Source organism: Phalacrocorax carbo, chromosome 7 (assembly GCF_963921805.1).
Source record: "Phalacrocorax carbo chromosome 7, bPhaCar2.1, whole genome shotgun sequence".
Classification (NCBI taxonomy): domain Eukaryota; kingdom Metazoa; phylum Chordata; class Aves; order Suliformes; family Phalacrocoracidae; genus Phalacrocorax; species Phalacrocorax carbo.
This window is the reverse complement of record NC_087519.1, coordinates 51264670-51281928: the sequence shown is the minus strand read 5'-3', so window position 1 is coordinate 51281928 and position 17259 is coordinate 51264670. Positions and strand designations below refer to the sequence as shown.

Here is a 17259-nt window from a genome sequence, read left to right as displayed (position 1 = left end):
TCCATAGATATCCACTTAATTTGTTACCAGTTTTCAATCTAACTTGGGATCTCTCATTTGCATTTACCATTTGGTTATAAGGAAATATGCACATATATATATATAAAAATAATAAAAAAATGCAGATATATGACTGAAGAGTGAAAGAAATCTCCTGAACTTGCAAGAAATTCATGACTCATTCCGAGCCATTGAAGTCCTACAACACGTACGGCAGTCAGGTCTGCAAGTGCTCACCCTTAAGTGCTCCACTGTATTTCCATACCACATTTTTGTAGAGATGAGAGAACAAGTTTTCCATACCGCAGCAACGCTCGCCCGCGCGTTCATGCGTTCTCTTACCTGGGATGCACTGCAGGGTTCCATCCTCAGCCCTTATTGTAAAGGTTTCACCTGGATTAACTTGAACCAAAAAGACCTGCCGAAAGAAAAACACATTTGTCTCACCATGACCTTCAAAAATTAAATTTTCCCAACCCAGCAACTGTGTTATCTGTACTTTGGAAGAGAAATGGGGGCAGGGAGGGAACAGAGTGGTATACTACATCTTTGGGTGCCAGCAGGGTCCAAGAGCCAGTAGAGGTTTAAAGCCTACCTACTCATCTACATTTTCAGAGCTGAAATAAAGATGTAACTCAGTTCTGTGCAGGTGAGAATTATGGCTTAGGTTCCACCACCAAACTCTTGACAGTGCATTTAACTTGGCCAAACGCCGATAGCCAAGGACGTACATCTTTAGGCACATGAGAGCAGAGAGCACGTAATGAACTCCAGCACGCAGCACCAGGCCCCATCGGGGTTTCAAATGCACAGGAATAGAGGGTTTTTGCGGTATAAGGGGAGTCGATCCATTACATTTTTAAAAGTTTATCCTTCAGTCCTACACATAAGAGATCTCAGTTAAGCAAACTCCACAGACACACACACGGGTCAACAGTTGCACACAGAACCAGTAATAAACTATTCAGTCACAAATACAGTAATTTTTTTTTAATAATGGAAATACCACTCCAGTCTCCTGTTGCTGAATTCTGCAGATGGTGGGAATGCTACAAAGACCAGGGAGCATCAAAATGCTTCCCAGTTCAGTGTACGTTGTACTCACCTTTATTAATTTTCAGGAGTCTAAAATGATGAGTTTAGAAGTTGGGATTTAGATTTCTTTCTTTAATGGAGGCTTTCACTGGGAACTAGCGATCATTTACCCCATGCTCTTGCTGCTTGTGAAACTTTTTTCAAATACTTTGAGCACGCTTCTGTTAACTTTGCATTGTCAGAAATTCAATCAAAATCTGGATTAATCTTGGTGTAAATTGAAAATTTGTATTTCTGTCTTTTTAATGAAAACTCTGAATTTAGGTCTGGTCTTTATATGCTGGGACACCTGCATGCAGAGTTTAATTATTCAATCTGGAAAGTCAAAATTTGAATTAATGCTGTGTTTCTGAATTCCTTAAGCTAAATGCGAAAGATAATTATTGCCTAGATGACCTTTTGAATTACAGTAATCCTACAGAAACCCATTAGTCCAGCAATGTTTATAAAGCACAAGCTGGAAATGAGGAAAACGGCATATGAAAGTCATTATTTTTTTGTCTGCAACAATAATTTCTCAGCGAGCTCTGATCAGGGTGGATCTGATCCAGCATACAGAGCACAATAAATGGTTCAGGAAAGATAAGAGGCACAAAGCCATTCCATCCCTAATCACCAAACAATCAACATTTAAGTGACAGCATTTAAGTGCTCTTTTGCTATGAATAGGCATGGATTATCCACAACAGGATATGGGCATCAGGTCAAAAGAAGCGCAGAACAAAGCAGTGTCATTCAGCTTAGAAAGGAAAAAAAACCAACCAACAAACCAGAAACCTGAACACAAAGAGGCAAAGAATCATAAAAATATTTCGTTAGCTCATTTGAATTCCGTGTCTAAACCGACAGCTCTAGAGCTTGTTATTTATTAACACGCTTGATCGAAGTAAACCAGCCGCTCCAGCACACCACGGCACCTTGGGAAGAACTTGGTCCGGCTCCTCAGAACACACACCCTCCCTAGACTGATGTCTCGTACATGGAAAAACCTCTGTCTTGCTCCTGAAGCGGGGAGTTGAGTTTAATGGCAGATGTAAAACTGACTGTGAGAGAGGGTTCCTCTCACTACGCAAGGCGCACCTCTACCCCAGAGTTATCAGAAGGGTACGACTGACAAATTCCTTTTCAAGGAGTCCTTGCAAAAGGTCCATCACCGCGTGTCTGCATTAGCACCCCTGCAGTTGTGCTTTGAAAATAATGCCTCGGGTTTCCACATTAAAAAAAGATTATATCCCCAATAACAGCTGTTGCTTATGACGGTCAGAATGAAGTAGCTTTATCCTTGCCTAATTATGCAGGTTTTTAACACAAGCAAATGGTGCCATTAACAAATCTGTTTCCTGAAGGGCAGCAGCCGTCACGTCTTTGTTCCCACATCGAGCCTGTGGGGAGAGCCTGGGACTTACTATATAGTAGCTTCTATTAAATGTTACGTGTATTCATTATTGACAGTTCCCAGAGTTGAACAGCCTAAATACTTCATATATATTAAAAAAAAAAAAAAAACAAAAAAAAAAAACAAACAAACAAAAAACCAAAAAACAACCCTCCGCATTATTTACTGTCACAAAACATGGGATTAAGTTGGTCAGAAAGCAAAGTTTCCCATTGCATGCTGCAGGATAACAACCATCAACTCTCCTTGGCCTGTCTGGAGTAGGGGCTATACTATCTCAAATTTTAAGTACAGTCCAATAAAGACAAGAAACCATAAAGTATTTTCACCCAGGATCTTGTTTTGAGGTTAAATATCAAATACATTGTAAGGATAACATTTTTAAACTACTAGCTGGGCAATTAAGCCACAGGCCTTTTCAAAATTATACTGCTGCTGGGAAAAAAAGTGCTTTATTCTGCCAATCAATGATTTGCAGCAAGTTTCACCACAGTTTTCACCCAAGATCCAATAAAACTAATCCTGGTTTCCCAGGCTCTTGAATAAATTTTTCAGCTTCGGTGTTCATAAAATTATATTTGCGAAATGCGTACAATTTGTACCATCTCACCTCCTAACACTCCACAAAGCTGAGAGCCATAACCGATCTGGTTTTTTTGATAGTTGGGCACTTAAACATATACACAAGCACAAAGATTTTCAAAGGAGGTGAATGACCTTGACTTCTACTAAAATAGTTAGGTCTTTGTACCTAAAGATAGCAGCCCCACCAGATCTGCGCTCCCAGAGTAGGGGTGGGTTTTTTTGTGCCACAGAAGGAGGAACACCGATATTTGTGAAATTTATTCACTTCAGCAAAATTTCAGAAAAATTAAGATCCAAGGAGTGAGAAGAGAACCTGGGTCCCTGAGCCACCACGCTTTGTGTACAGCTGAAAAGGCCACCTCCAGCTATGCAGGGTTTCTCAGAACAGTGAAGAAATCATCCTCCAGCTATGGTGGCAGAGAAAAGCACGTGCTAAAACCAGTAACCATCAGTGCACATAATGGACTTAAAACTTGTACTGTAGGCATGAACTGCATCGGAGTAAAGTACTGTAGCTGTCGCTTCCAAAAACGTAAACACAGTAGTTAAGTTCTGAAATATTAGAAGACATCCTTCTGCACTGACGCCCAAATTAGCCACCTCTGGAGCAGAAGAAAGCACTTACGGGCTGTTGCTGGGCGAAGGCAGCTATATTGAGAGCAAACGGGAACAGCCGACGTGTGACTGGTGTGAGTCAACCCTGGAGCAAGGGCTGGGTGCAAAGGGAGGATGTTCAGCACATGTACCCCGTAACCCACCCCACCACCCAAACCCCTCTGCACCCACCCCATGCCGCGCAGAACCCCCTGAGAGCCTGCAATTGCAAAGCCCCGACTAACGAGCTGCAGGGTTGAGGTCAAACCATTAAAGCCAGCCCACCTCGAGTATTAGACGCTGGGCATTTTCCAGCCAACGCCCCCGATTTGTCCCAGTTGTCTGGGACAAATAATATCAAGGCACACTGCGACTTCTTTTGTTGAGACACACTAAATGTGTCAAACTAATTCAAAGATTTATTTTTCCTACATCCCAGACTGCAAAACCATATTCTGCAGCCTAGAAAGCAGCTTTTCTGCTTCCTCTCGACACAAGGGTTCTTCATGAGAACGCTTTGTTTCTGAAACCTAATTTAAAAATCTGAAAAAAAGCAATTTTAAAAAAAGCCTAAAAGTAACATCTTTATTTTAATGAAAACAAACACAGGCAATCTTTAACTGCCCTATGTATCTTCCAATATTCATCATGCCGAGCATGCACGTTTATGAGATGGCTGCAAGAGGAGAGAGAGCTTGAAAAGTCACTTTGAGCCCGCGCTGCTGCCCTGCGGCACCACGGGGGCGAGGTCCAAGGACGCTCCAGCCCAGTTTCAGGCCCCTGGCCTCCTCACATCACAAAACGCTGGAGCTTGTGACAGCTGTGAGTAGGGGGTCAGCAGCACAATCCCAAAGGCTTTTCCTTTTCCCTAAGGAGGTACTCAGATGTTTGCTTTAGCAGTTTAACCCACTCAGTGTTGAAATTCAACCTCACCTGCTGCATCCGCAGCCCTAATACTCTTTTTTTTTTTCTTTTTGATTTACGAATGTTATTAAACCTTATTTAAAGTTATGCTTGTTAAGACTGATCAGTGTAACTAAGCTGCATAGTTCCTGTCAATACTTAAAATCACACACACCCCCAATTTGGCAAGAATCGCTCTCTCTCCACACCAAGTTTTCATGACGAGCCAAACACATGTCGCTCATGTCCCCCTCATTCTTACTACCCGAGTCTCGTGCCTACTGGGAGCAGGAGAAGAGACTAACCTGCCACCAAATCCTACCACAGGCTTGAAGCTCAGGTTCAGGAATATAAAACTACATACGTTGCGGGTAAACAGTCTCATACAAAGACAAAAAAATGCTACCTGATAAAGACCAGGGGCATACGCTATTCCCTATTTTGTATAGTATTGATTGGTTTACTTATACAAGTGGTTTTTAAGCACACAGAAGAAAATTCACATTCAAGACAGGCCATCACCTCCAACTGCTTTGCCGCAGATCACCTGTGAGCGCAGGCGCAGCAGCGAGTAGGAAGACGTTCACTCGCACCCACATGATGCAACACAATCCAATGCTTGCTTTAAAATATTTCCACTTTATGAGAACCTTTTCCTTGCTAAGATCAAACAGCCAGTTGCACTGCTTTGACTTACGAAAACCCTGCCTCAAGCGTTTTCCAATCTGGCGAATTTTCCCTTCCCCATTTAGATATATCATGCTTCATACAGCTGGGGGGCACAGCACCACCTGGGATCCAGCCACAGGTTCCTCACAAATGCTTTAAGTTTTTAAAATCTACTGCATTTACAGTTTCTACAGTGCATGCCTTTTGGAATATATTACATCTTTGGAAGGGGGAAGGTGGGGAACCCAAAGAAACCCACCAAACCCCCCCAAAAATCAGAATAATCACTTGGGTCCATTCTCTGTTCTACTTTAAAAGACTGTGCCCCAGACCCTGACGGGTTTCTAGTTCCATCCCACAGGAAGGACCACAGAGTTCACACCATTCTGTGCCCAATATTCTTCTCAGGAATGCATTCCTCCTCAGCCACACAGGAGCGGGGAGGATAAATACTTTCAACCTCTCATCAATAAGAAAAATCAGGGAACGTGCTACATCATCTTAAGATAACAAAACAGTGGCTTTTAAAAATAATACTTTGATAATAGCGTTCTGGGCTTAACTATCCTTTTTTTTCCATAGGAGAGAAAATAGAAGCATGAAGTGATTCAGCCAGTTTACAATGAGTGCTATTGATAGCAAAGCCCACAAGCGACAGATCCTGAACAACCTAATTTATCACAAGTTAAACACGCTCCAAACAAGCAGTAAAAAAAAAAAAACCACACAGTACATCTGCGTAACAAATTGCTCTGATAACCAAGAAATTAAGAGTCACAAAGTTCTAGCGAATTTGTGTTTCACTGCATTCGCAAAGAAACTTACTTGCGAGAACAGTCTCAGAGTTTGCCCACCAACATCCTTCAGTTAAAATTCCTTCAGAAAAGAGAAAAGTTCATTCTAAAGACTTCTTAGATAACGAACACTGCCCATGGGCTAACTTTGCTAACGTCGTTCTAGTCCGAATGCCTATGACTACCAAATCGGCTTTAAAAGTCAGTCTATTTAAACAGAAGGAAATTTCATCATCCTTTTTCTGACAGCCATTTTTCACGGATTGCTGCTTCTCAGCTCAGGTGTCTTAGACATGTACCAGTTATAAACCTTTTTCTTCTTGAAACAAACCTCCCACGTGCAAGTATTCTTCCCTAAAGGAACATTTCTACGTGTAGAAAACCTTCAAGAAAATATGAAGAAATAACTCTAAGTTTTGGCACAAAGTTCATTCACTCAGCTCAGCTGCTGTTCAGGTACAGTATGAAACCCAGCTACACGCTTTCAAGCACTTGCAAGGTGCGCAGACTTGTGCTCCAAGAAGGTACCAAATCTTGTTCTGCACTCAGACGGACTCCATCTCCCTTATTCAAAGTGTGTGACCCTAAAAGACAAGAACAAGCACACACAGCACTACCTACAGTGCCTGGGCCCCAGCCAAACAGCAAAAAATCCTCAGGATTTGGTAAACACACCTTTACAAAGAGCAGGCCAGCAGAAAACTTGCTACGCCATTGCAGGTGCACTGAGTGAACCAAGCCAAAATAAGATTTCCCAAACTAAACAGCTTGGCATTCCGTACAGACGTGCTACGGCACAGCTAGCTGCCCCTCCACTTTATACTCCACGCTTTTGAGAGCTTGCAGTGGAGTACCTACCGGAAGCCATTGAAATTCTTGGACCAAAAGGTTAATTATCACTCCCCGAATCCCCACAGGAGTTACAAATGGATTAGAAGCAGAAACAGAGTATGCAGCAACTCTGGAAGGGACATGAAAGCATTAAATACAGTCAGCAGTAGTGGAAATTAAGTGTGGGAAACTTGAAAAAAAAAAAACCCAAAAGCTAGTGCTAGAAATGCCATTGGGTAGTGCAGAGAAGAGGGATTACTGTCAAGCAGGCAGAGACATTCCTAGCTGTGCCCTGTACAGCTCTGCAGCTCTTATCCCCAGCAACACAGACCAACTGAATGTTCCTATGCAATTGTCCTACAATGCAGGACTGTTTCCTGGCAGAATTGCCTTTTGCACCACGCTCCGTCTGGCTGCTGGTAAAGCTACGGTGTTTTACCAGCTCCAGGCTGCTCTTTTCTACACGTATAAGAACTGCTCTTTTGAGCAAAGCCTTTTCTCTGAAGCTCAGTGTTTCCAGGTCCAGCTCATAGCACAGCTCCACCATGGCTGAGGCTTCACATATCCAGTAACGCATAAGGGTGAGCAACAGCGGGCGCACCCAGAGCATCTCATCAGAGGTACCATCAGCTCCAGAGCACAAGGCACTGATCTGTGTCCTGGCCACACTGCAGCCTGTAAAACTCCCCACGTCTCAACTCCCACCAGCTCAGCTGTGATGCTTCCTTACTGCCAGATTCTAACAGACTGTAATTACACCCTGGAAAAGCACATGTCCTTCTAAAAGGAGCACCTACTTATGGAGTAATATAAACCATCCTTCTTAAGGAAGTCATTCTTACGTGCGTCTAATCTGAAGGCTGTTCCTGCCTTACAAGTAACTAAGATAAATCTCTTCCAACAAACACGTAGCATTTGCTTCTACATTACATAACAAATCACATTAAGAACAATTAACATAGTCCATTTGCTGCTACAACATACAAAGATCGAACAAAGCATCTATTGCAATTTCATTCCATTTTAGAATTGTACTTTTAAAAAGTGAAGACATCAACTAAAGCTTCAGAAATAGGATGAAAATGTTAAAGTGTTACTGCAGCTAAGCTTTGCAACGTATGTGGGCAGATCCAGACTAGAGGCCAATAAAATGTGTCACAGAAAGCTGCTATTCCAACTTAAAGACATACGGTGATGAGGTCTACAAGCATCATCCAACAAACGTTTAAGCAGAAAAGGAACCTGGCCCAGAACTGTCCTGCTGAGTCATATTTGCATAGCACAGCAAATGCAAGAAGTAATGCACTTCCAGTATATCAGCAATTCTTTTTACTCCAAAACATTAGATGGGAAGCCAGTTTAAAGGCAACGGAGGCATCTGCCAAGCAAGGCTGCTGAATCACCACTGATGGGGAAATTCAAAGACTGACTTAGGGCTCGGAAGACTTCATTTATTCTTTCTGTAATACAGAAGGACCAACTGGACAGTCTAACCTGATAAATGGCTTCCAGCAAGGAGGAAAGGGCATATTTAAAGAACAATTATCCTATCCAGTATCAACAAGATTGTTCCTTCACTTAAGCATATTAATATTGGATTTGGTAAATAGAGCCATTAAAAGCTTTTTTTTCTACTTTTTTTTTTTCAAGTTGAAGCACACTGTGCAGTAATTAATTTAAAAAAAAAAAATCACAGCAAAGTAAACCTGTATCATAATGAGAACCCAGAAAAGCAAAACAGACTGAGGAGCTTACAAGAAAAGCGGAAATTATTCTTCCTCTGGAGGTTGGTGTAGCTCAAAACACAGCTTCGAGGGAAGAACAAATGATCAAGGGAATGCAAAGTAACAAAACGACATTTTATATTGATTCATGAAGGACAGTTTATTTCTACATCAGTTAAATTACTTTGCTGAAATGTCTCAAATCGGGAGGGAACCAAATTAAGTAACACAGAAAAATTGTTAGGGTAGATGTTCTACAAAGAGAAAGATTAACCCAAGATGACAGGTTTGGGAACCTACCAACTATCAGCTTGAACCGCCAAGCCATATCCTGACATGGAGGTGGTGTTATGGATGAAGGTACCACTCTCCTACTCCTGATCAAGCTTATTAGAGAGCATCTCCCAGAAAAATATAAAAGCAACTACAAACTTGCCTTCCTTCAAAAGCCCACTCCAAATTAACTTCTGCTTCTTGTAATGAAGCACAGGGTAATACACAGGTCTGCCGGGATCAGCACGTTTAGGTAGGCAGGGAATAGCAGACATCACAGGACTCTGGCCTTCAATTCTCCACTTCTTTCTTTCTCTCCCTTCTTTACAATCTAAGCATTTTTAAGTTCTTAAAATCTCATCACAGATACCAGCAAGACGTCTGGACCACAGCTAGCACAAGTAAATAATGAGAGTAACTTTCTGCAAAGCCCTCAAATACATAGCATTTATAGCCATTATTTCCATCCCATTATAAACTTCAGTGAACACATGCAAATAATCACATTAAATTTAATGGTACACTTAAAGCATTGCTTTTAATGCCTTTCTAGTGTAAGGGCAGATTTCCACCTTCCAGGAAATACTCTGCCCTCCCTAGCGCTAGCAAAACCATCTGCCCCATCTTCAAAATCCCTTGGTGGCCCAGAAACCATTTATTTAAACCAGCCGTTTTCTGCAAAGCTCACTGACCTGCTGTGATCCATCGCCATTCACGATGTGAGGCATCATGGCTACCTCCCCGTTCAGCAACGGTGGCAGCTCCAGTGGAATTTGGTCGGTCATCATCATTGTGACGTACATTCATGGAGAATTTTCCTCAACGGGCTTCCTGCAAGAGAAGCATCAATTAAAGACCTTGGAAAACCCGCTTGTACTTTAGAAGGTCACCAGCATCCGCATGGATTTTGCCGTTAAGGTAGCAACGGAAAGCGGGACACCTGCTTTTGTAACGGGATGCATAGGGGAACTTGAGGGACTGAACGGAGGTTTTAACTGTTAGATCAGGAGCACATGGAGTCAAGTTTCCATGCAAGACTTCCAAAAACCAACTAGCCAGATTTCCACTCTTTCCCACAATTATAATCCCCAGCCCTCATCATACCACTGAAATAGGCAAGTTCCAAGATGCTTTGAGGGAGATTTGCTCTGTTTCTAAAAATCAGCACCCTGCTTGCTACACAGCTCTCGAGCTACACCATCCATGTGGTTAAGATGTGGTATCAGTTTCACCCGATATCCACAGCTCAAAGGCAAACACCTTTATTTTCTTTCTAGGGCCTTGTAAGCAGCGTGAACTGCCACATAGAACACAAAGAGCAGGCGCCTGGCTTCCACTTAATCATGATCCAAAGGATTAAGGTCTCTGCTTCAGCAGAGGGACAGCACTTCCCCATGCCCTGAACACCTTGTGCTGTACCAAGGGCAACAGAAGACCTCGCTTAAGGATTTGCGAAGAATCACACATCACTTCCAGCATACCCTCCCCCTTCATGGCTAATTGATACGACACATAAGCATCATGAAAATCACAGGGAGATTACTGTGTAAAAACAAGTCTCAATTCAGCATTAAGGGTACTGTCATGCTGTTTCATGAGGCAGTAATCCAGTTCTTTAGTGATTAAGATGGATGATGTAACCGCATAGCTTATCTAGACTTCTGCACAACTCCTAAGCAAAGCAACCCTACATGTCCAGTGCTGATCAGGCAGCCTCCTCAGTACCTTGCATGCCAGAGAATCCCAAAGTCTTCCCAAATAATTCAATATATATTACAAATTCAAGTTAGAAAAGAATATGCTGTGACTTAGGTGGCTGGTAACAGCCAGGTAATCAGCTGGCACAAGTCAATCGGAGTACAGAGTGTGGAATTGTTGGCAAGGGGCAACAGGGAAATCCCCGTTCACGAGGAAAGCGTTGTGGGATCTAGTATTTACATGGAGCACTTGACTACAGAGCCATAAACTGGGAGTTGAGTTCATCTGCTCCGGAGGGGATGAAAGGCTGGGCCAACCTCACCAGGGTTAGAGCATGTGGTTCCACAGATGCTGCAAACCTAACACCCCCATACCTGGTCTGCCCCAGGTGCTGCTAGGCTTTAAATTATTTATTCCCCCACCCCCAGTTTAACAACTAAACCAATAGGTTCATTGAAATACACTCTCTTCATCTCCATCACCCGGAGAGCGACCTGCTGATCAGAAACACCAGCCTGAGCAGGAGCTGGTACTCCAGCTCCTGAAGAGGACCACTTGTGCGATTTAGAAGTGATGGCCTGAATCACACCAATCCTTTCATCCTTATCACAGGGCCCCTTCACATCTAAGTCGCACCGGAAAACTAGAAGTGCATTTGTTTTTCAGAAGACGTGCAAACTTAGCCCTGTTACCTTCAGCCACACATCTCAAGACCAGCATTTTATTTTAACTCGGTACCAAATTTAGCGCGACTCTCACAGCTCTTTCCGATGTTCTTATCGGTGTGAAAACACCATTTTCTAATCATCACTTCACTGAAATATAAACGGAGGCAATCTATTTTCATCCACCTTTAAATGAAATCCTTCCTTTTGTTTGAGACTCAGCTACAGGGCAGAAGTTCTCAGCAAGCTTAAGACACAGTTGCCAGGAGGATAGTACATCCACAGCCGCGTTTCAAGTCCCATCTCTTGCCTGCACCAACTGCTTTGTCCCAGAGTCTGGCAGCGGTTTAGTCCTACTGTCACCACTACCCTGAATAACCTGCCCTGCAGTGCATGCACCCACCAAGTAGGGAATAAGGACACTTGCTAAACACTCCTGTGGCCCGCAGGGTCAAGCGCTCTGACCCGCATGGGTCTACCGGTGAGCAAAGCCTCCCTGGCGTCGTCATTCAAAGCTCTGACCCAACCACTGTTACATGAGCTCAGAAATCCATCCAACAGCCCAAAAGCTTTGCTCAACACGTTTTCCCCCCACTGAAGTTTTGCAATATTTGGAGCTTCTTCCTAATCCTTTTGCTTCTCATTACTTCAGCTTCAGATTTTGATTTTGAGAAAGATCCAAGTCCACAACCGATACTCATACATGCTGGGTTTTGGAGGTGGAGGGGAAAGAGTGGGGCCGTGTGAGTTGGTTTTTTTTGGGTTTTGTTGTTTAAAATTATGAGGAAGAGAGAACACGTGAGTTTTTGAACCATTTCTTAAATGCTTGGGATTAAGAAAAGGCCTGAAAAAGCCTAATGCTGAACACCAGTGAGAACATATGAGTTAGCAGCTTTCAATGGAAAACAGACTGATCTAGTCAAGTCAGTCGTAGCTCAAACTGCATTAGTCACACATGTAGTTAGGTATCTACATTTGTTGTGTTTGTATACATATATATTCATATATAAAGATTATTTTAAAAGAATGCAATGTTCATAGGAACTATTTTAAACCCATGTAAAAAAACATCCCCCGAATAAATGACACGTTCATCTAGCCCGAATCTGAAAGCCCCAGCTTTAACGGAGTTTAAGCGTCACGCCGATGCTATTTTCTTAAGGAAAAAAAGCCAGACTGTAGCTTGAAGCTACATATTTTCCTAGTAATGTTTCCATTCCAGGCACAACAACCAATATGTTGACATTTATTTGCTACATGTCATTATTTAAAGTTTTACAGCTGCATTCCTTTTGCTTTATTAATAGTTTGTCACTCCAGCCATGTCTACGCTTGCCTCACTTGGGCGGGGGGGGGGGGCAGCTGGAGAAAAAAGGCAAAAGAAATAAAAAGGGCCTCCTCTATTTGTCAGGTCTGGTATGGACCCCCCCCAGAGGTAATGCCAGCAACACACAGCTGGCCACAGGCATGATTTTTTTTTAACAGTATTTCACATGGATGTACTCCATGCAGAGTTAAATGAGACGAGGTAGAAACATCTACTTGAGACCAGCAGACTTCACACCAAAGCTAAAACCTTTGGAAATGGGCTTCACGCACGTTTTTGGCTTATTTGCTCATCCATCCTACTTAAAACAGATTTATTCACCATGCATTTGCGCCCCTCCTAAACCCAGCGTTCCCCCTACCTCAGGGTACGCTCATATAAGCAAACTCGATTAATACAAAAAAGGTGAGCTCTGCACACAAGCACTTTCTTTCTCCTGCAAATTCAGGACATCGATGGAAGAAAACCCCAGACAAGGACTCCAAGAGCCAGATCACATTTCAGGATATGAGAACTCTTCCTTAGCTAAAATATGAACTGCCAAATACTAACCCACAGCTTTTTTTTTTTTTTTTTTCAGGTACTAACTCAAATTTGGGGTTTTGTCTAGAAAGCTAACTATATTTAAATTTTAAAAAAAAAATAATATATATATATTTCCCATGCGTCTACATTCCCTAGGCTTGGCTGGGACAGACCACAGCAGCGCCAACATGGAGCGGGAGGCTGCATCTCCCTGTCTAGCTACCTCCAGGAACACGGGAAATCACAGCTTCCCATCTTGTTATAGAGCAAGGAAAAAGAAATAACCATCCAAGTTTGATATTTCTCTCCCCAAACCTAACTTCCAAACCTTGTGAAGTTTGCAGGTTACTGTTACAAACCTGATTTGCAATTGGGTATTGCAGTCTTCTACTGATCACCAAGATGACTCTGCTTCCTTAAATTAATTCAATATGTGAATTAGTAATACATAAACTAGTTGCACATGGCACCAGAAGGGAAATCAAAACATTCAGAAGAACAAAGTGTAACTATCTAAAAACCAATGTCCATGTATGGTGAATTAATATGACCCAACGGGTTACATCAGAGTTCTCCTGAAATTCCAAAAGCAGCATCAACCACACCAAGATACCCAAGTCCCACTTTTCCTAGAAGGTTTTAACCATGCTATTAATGGGACTGTAAGCCAAGAACATTTTTCTTTCTGTGATCTTTTTTTTCCACCTTCTGTCTTTTACAAAGAACCTCTTCCTGCTATGGCAGACAAATTCAGATAATCTGGCAAAAGCAAGAGCAGCTCTGAATATTCAGTCCTGTGACCGCTCTATGCAAAAGCTCAGTTTTTCTTTCCCTGCAGCAGACCATTAAAAGCTACTGAACAAAGTGTTCTGCTTTTTTATCAGAATCATCTGGAATTAGAAGAGTTATGCTACAAAGATGACAGACAGCTTTCCGATACCTACTAGAACACATATCCTGGTTTATTTAATATACAAGAACAATCCAGTACTAAAGGCACATTTGCACCCTTGCGGTGCTTACTTAGGGCTATTCTGCCTGCTTAGAAAAGAACATACTGCATAAAGAGTAAGAAGCGACACCACCTTCAATCCTAGTATTACTACAGAAAAGATTTGAAACACACACAGTATGAAATTTTAAGAGGAAGTATTTTCTCTTTCCAGCCTAAAAAAAAACACCTTACAATTTCAACACGATGAAGTTCATACATAGACCTCCCGAAGCAGCTGTGACCACAGCCCCTCCTGGCCACCAGCCGTGTCACTGAACGACAGCATCCATTTCTCAGACCGCTTTCCGTGAGATTAAGCTCAAATGCTACTCGGCAATAGCAACCATCAGAGAAGCCAGAGACATACTGGTGCTCAACCTTCCCTTCCTAAATTTAGGATAAATGTCTAATTGTCACAATCAGTACCCATAAGCCATCCTGCCTTTATACCAAGCCCCAGAAATTACATGGTATTGGCATGTACGGTACACACGCGTCCAGCCCCCCACAGAAGAAAATTAACCTAAAGCATTCCCTGTAAAGACAACTCAGACATTGAGAGTGGCTTCAAAGATGACAGAATCTATTCCCCAACAAGAAAGTAGTTTTCTTGAAATAGAAGTTTTCTCCACTAATTCTTCAAAACTGTAAAACACATCCCATTAAGGTTGGGGAGAAAAGGAGAGGCTTAGGTCAGAACTGTATATTTTACCTTTTTATTTTTTTTAAATATCAGGTTATACAGCCTTACAAGCTCCTTTCTATCATTATTTTTACATATATGTACATATTATATGAGCCCCTCTTCCACCATCCTGCTTAAAGCTGGATCAGGTGTGACATCAAAAGCCAAAGTCTTCTGACAATATAACTGATCTAATGACCAGCAGTCACTGAAAAGGTGACTGTTTCTCCCCAGTCTGGCATCTTCCCGGACTTATCCTGGGCAAACCAGGTTCTGCAATGAGAACGTTCAGAAATTGGCAGTTTTGTGACTGCAGAGGGAAGTATTTGTGATGTCTGATCTGCATCCTCCAAACCACATCCTAAGAGCACGACCAGCCCAAGCCCTCCACCACCATCTGCACGGTTAGTTTGAACGCAGACAGGTTCCCCCATCCGCCGCACCACACTGACCCTCAAATACTTGTGGTGGTGTAACTGGGACACGAGGAAGGGGGAGTTGGTTAGAATGGTTCTGCCATCGTTAAAAAAAAAGTACATATGGAATCACAGGCTTACGTCAGAGGGAGTCCCAGTTCGTACCACCGAGAAGTCAAACAGGGCTTTAGGAACACAGGCCCCGAAAACAGGGAAGACTCAAATATTTCTAGAAGAAATCTCACTTTTGGAAAGAAATACAGTAAAATGCAATGAGAATAGGAAAATCCTTTTGCATTCGCAGCAGCCATTACCTGCAGCACATGTTACTCTTCTATAAAAAGAAATATTCTTGGAACCTTTTGCTATTTTCCAGGAGCTTGTATGTGGAGTTGAAGAACCATATCAAAGCCTGGTATGCCAAATCATGTCGCTGCTGATCATTATGCAGTTGATGCTTTGAACAAACTCAAAAATAACTAGGAAGAAAAATAACTAGGAAAAGAATTGCTAGAATGTACAAACAGAATGTGTATACCCACCCGCACAGACTTATTTGTACACACACATACTCAGACACTAAGATTTTAAGATGAGTACAGGGCCCACTAGGAAGGCTCCGAATGAGAAGTGCTGGAGTTTGCACGCAGGAGATGAAAAATCCTACACACAACCCTGTTTTCCTATTGTATTTTGTACAGCACACACCAAAATTTAAGATTAATTAGAACATACATAACGCAATTATGTTTTCACTGAAAAGCAGAGCAGTAAATATAGCTGCTTTCAAAGCCTCCTGCCATGGCTTGCCACTTGAATTGAAAAAGGAGTGGTAATAATTGTTCATGTAGAAAAGCCTCTTGAGACATGAGCAGTACCTGGAGGTATGCGCACAGATGGTTGGTCAAGGCACAAACAGTCTGGAATTTGTCTTGTCTGAAGTGCGTTCATTAGTTTAGTTAAATCACATCCGTCTGAAGAGCGATTGAAACCTAAAAGCCTTCTTTCTGTGTTTAATTGCAAACACGGTAGATTAATCTGAAAGCATCCAAACAGACAGGCTTATTCGTAACAATTTTGAAGAAATGGATGCAATTTTAAAAATCCGTTGCGACAAAAGCAAACAGATGAGAGGGAATCCTTACCTACAAAGTAAAATGCTTGCCGCTTGTTCTCTGTCCCAGTTCACAGACAAGGGCACCAGTAGCTGTGTCCTATCTCCGGCAAGCTGAAGAGCGTAAACATCCTCTCAAAACTTAACCACTGTAATTAATCAGTGGGTTTATTCCCCTCCAGTTTATTTTTATTTTAAGTAACAACATATTTCCATGTCCATGGTACATTGCATCTCTAAAGATGGAATTATCAGCAGTATTCAATTCTACAGGGGATCAAGGAAAGTTAACGGTGTTTTTCCCCATGCTGGTGTCAGATTATTACGGCAGCTATCCAAAGGGTAATGATTTTCAGTAGTTTGCATTTATTTAGACCTAAAATTTGACCTCAAGTTTTCAAGACTTGAAACTACTATTTTAAAGAACAATTCTGCGACGCAAATAGCTGCACACCCCTCATAGGAAATGTTTGTAATTTAGGAACAGCAAACTATTAAAGAAAAACGGTCCCTAGCTCAACCTTGGGGTGAAATGGAATAACCAAGTAACTTCAAACACGTACCAGAACCGAGCATCAGGAGCGGGGAGGTCAGGCCAAAGAGCATCATGCAGGAGTGTCTTATTTCACAAGGCAAGTACAACTAATAAGCATATAATAGCTCTGATGAAATACCAGAAGAAAGCAAGCTGGTGCACAAAGGAGGCTTTTACCAAAGGAAAACTTCATGCCGCTAGGCATTTTTTTTTTTCCCCTAGTTTTTCCAGAGGGGAATCTTGTGAAAACCTGTGCAGCAAAAGCCAGCCTACCATCCTCCCACCGCATGCACATGCCCCAAACGCCATCATATTCGGGTGAAAACGTAATGGTGCTCGATTTAAGGGGATAAAATACACCAGAAGTAAAAAAGGTCTCCAAAAATTGTATTAGGCTTATATTACCTATGGCATAGCAGAAAGCCACAGGCAGACG

General features: G+C 42.2%; 1 protein-coding gene across 1 annotated transcript in view; it reads right to left on the bottom strand.

The window, feature by feature from the left end:
- FNDC3B (fibronectin type III domain containing 3B) overlaps positions 1-17259 on the bottom strand; it is a 213302-nt gene that overhangs the window by 164286 nt on the left and 31757 nt on the right. Inside the window, exons 2-3 of the mRNA XM_064458004.1 lie at positions 9557-9695; positions 343-418 (exon numbers count right to left, since the gene is read on the bottom strand). Coding sequence (XP_064314074.1) covers positions 343-418; positions 9557-9667 — 187 coding nt within the window. The 5' untranslated portion in view covers positions 9668-9695. The remainder of the gene's footprint in view (positions 1-342; positions 419-9556; positions 9696-17259) is intronic.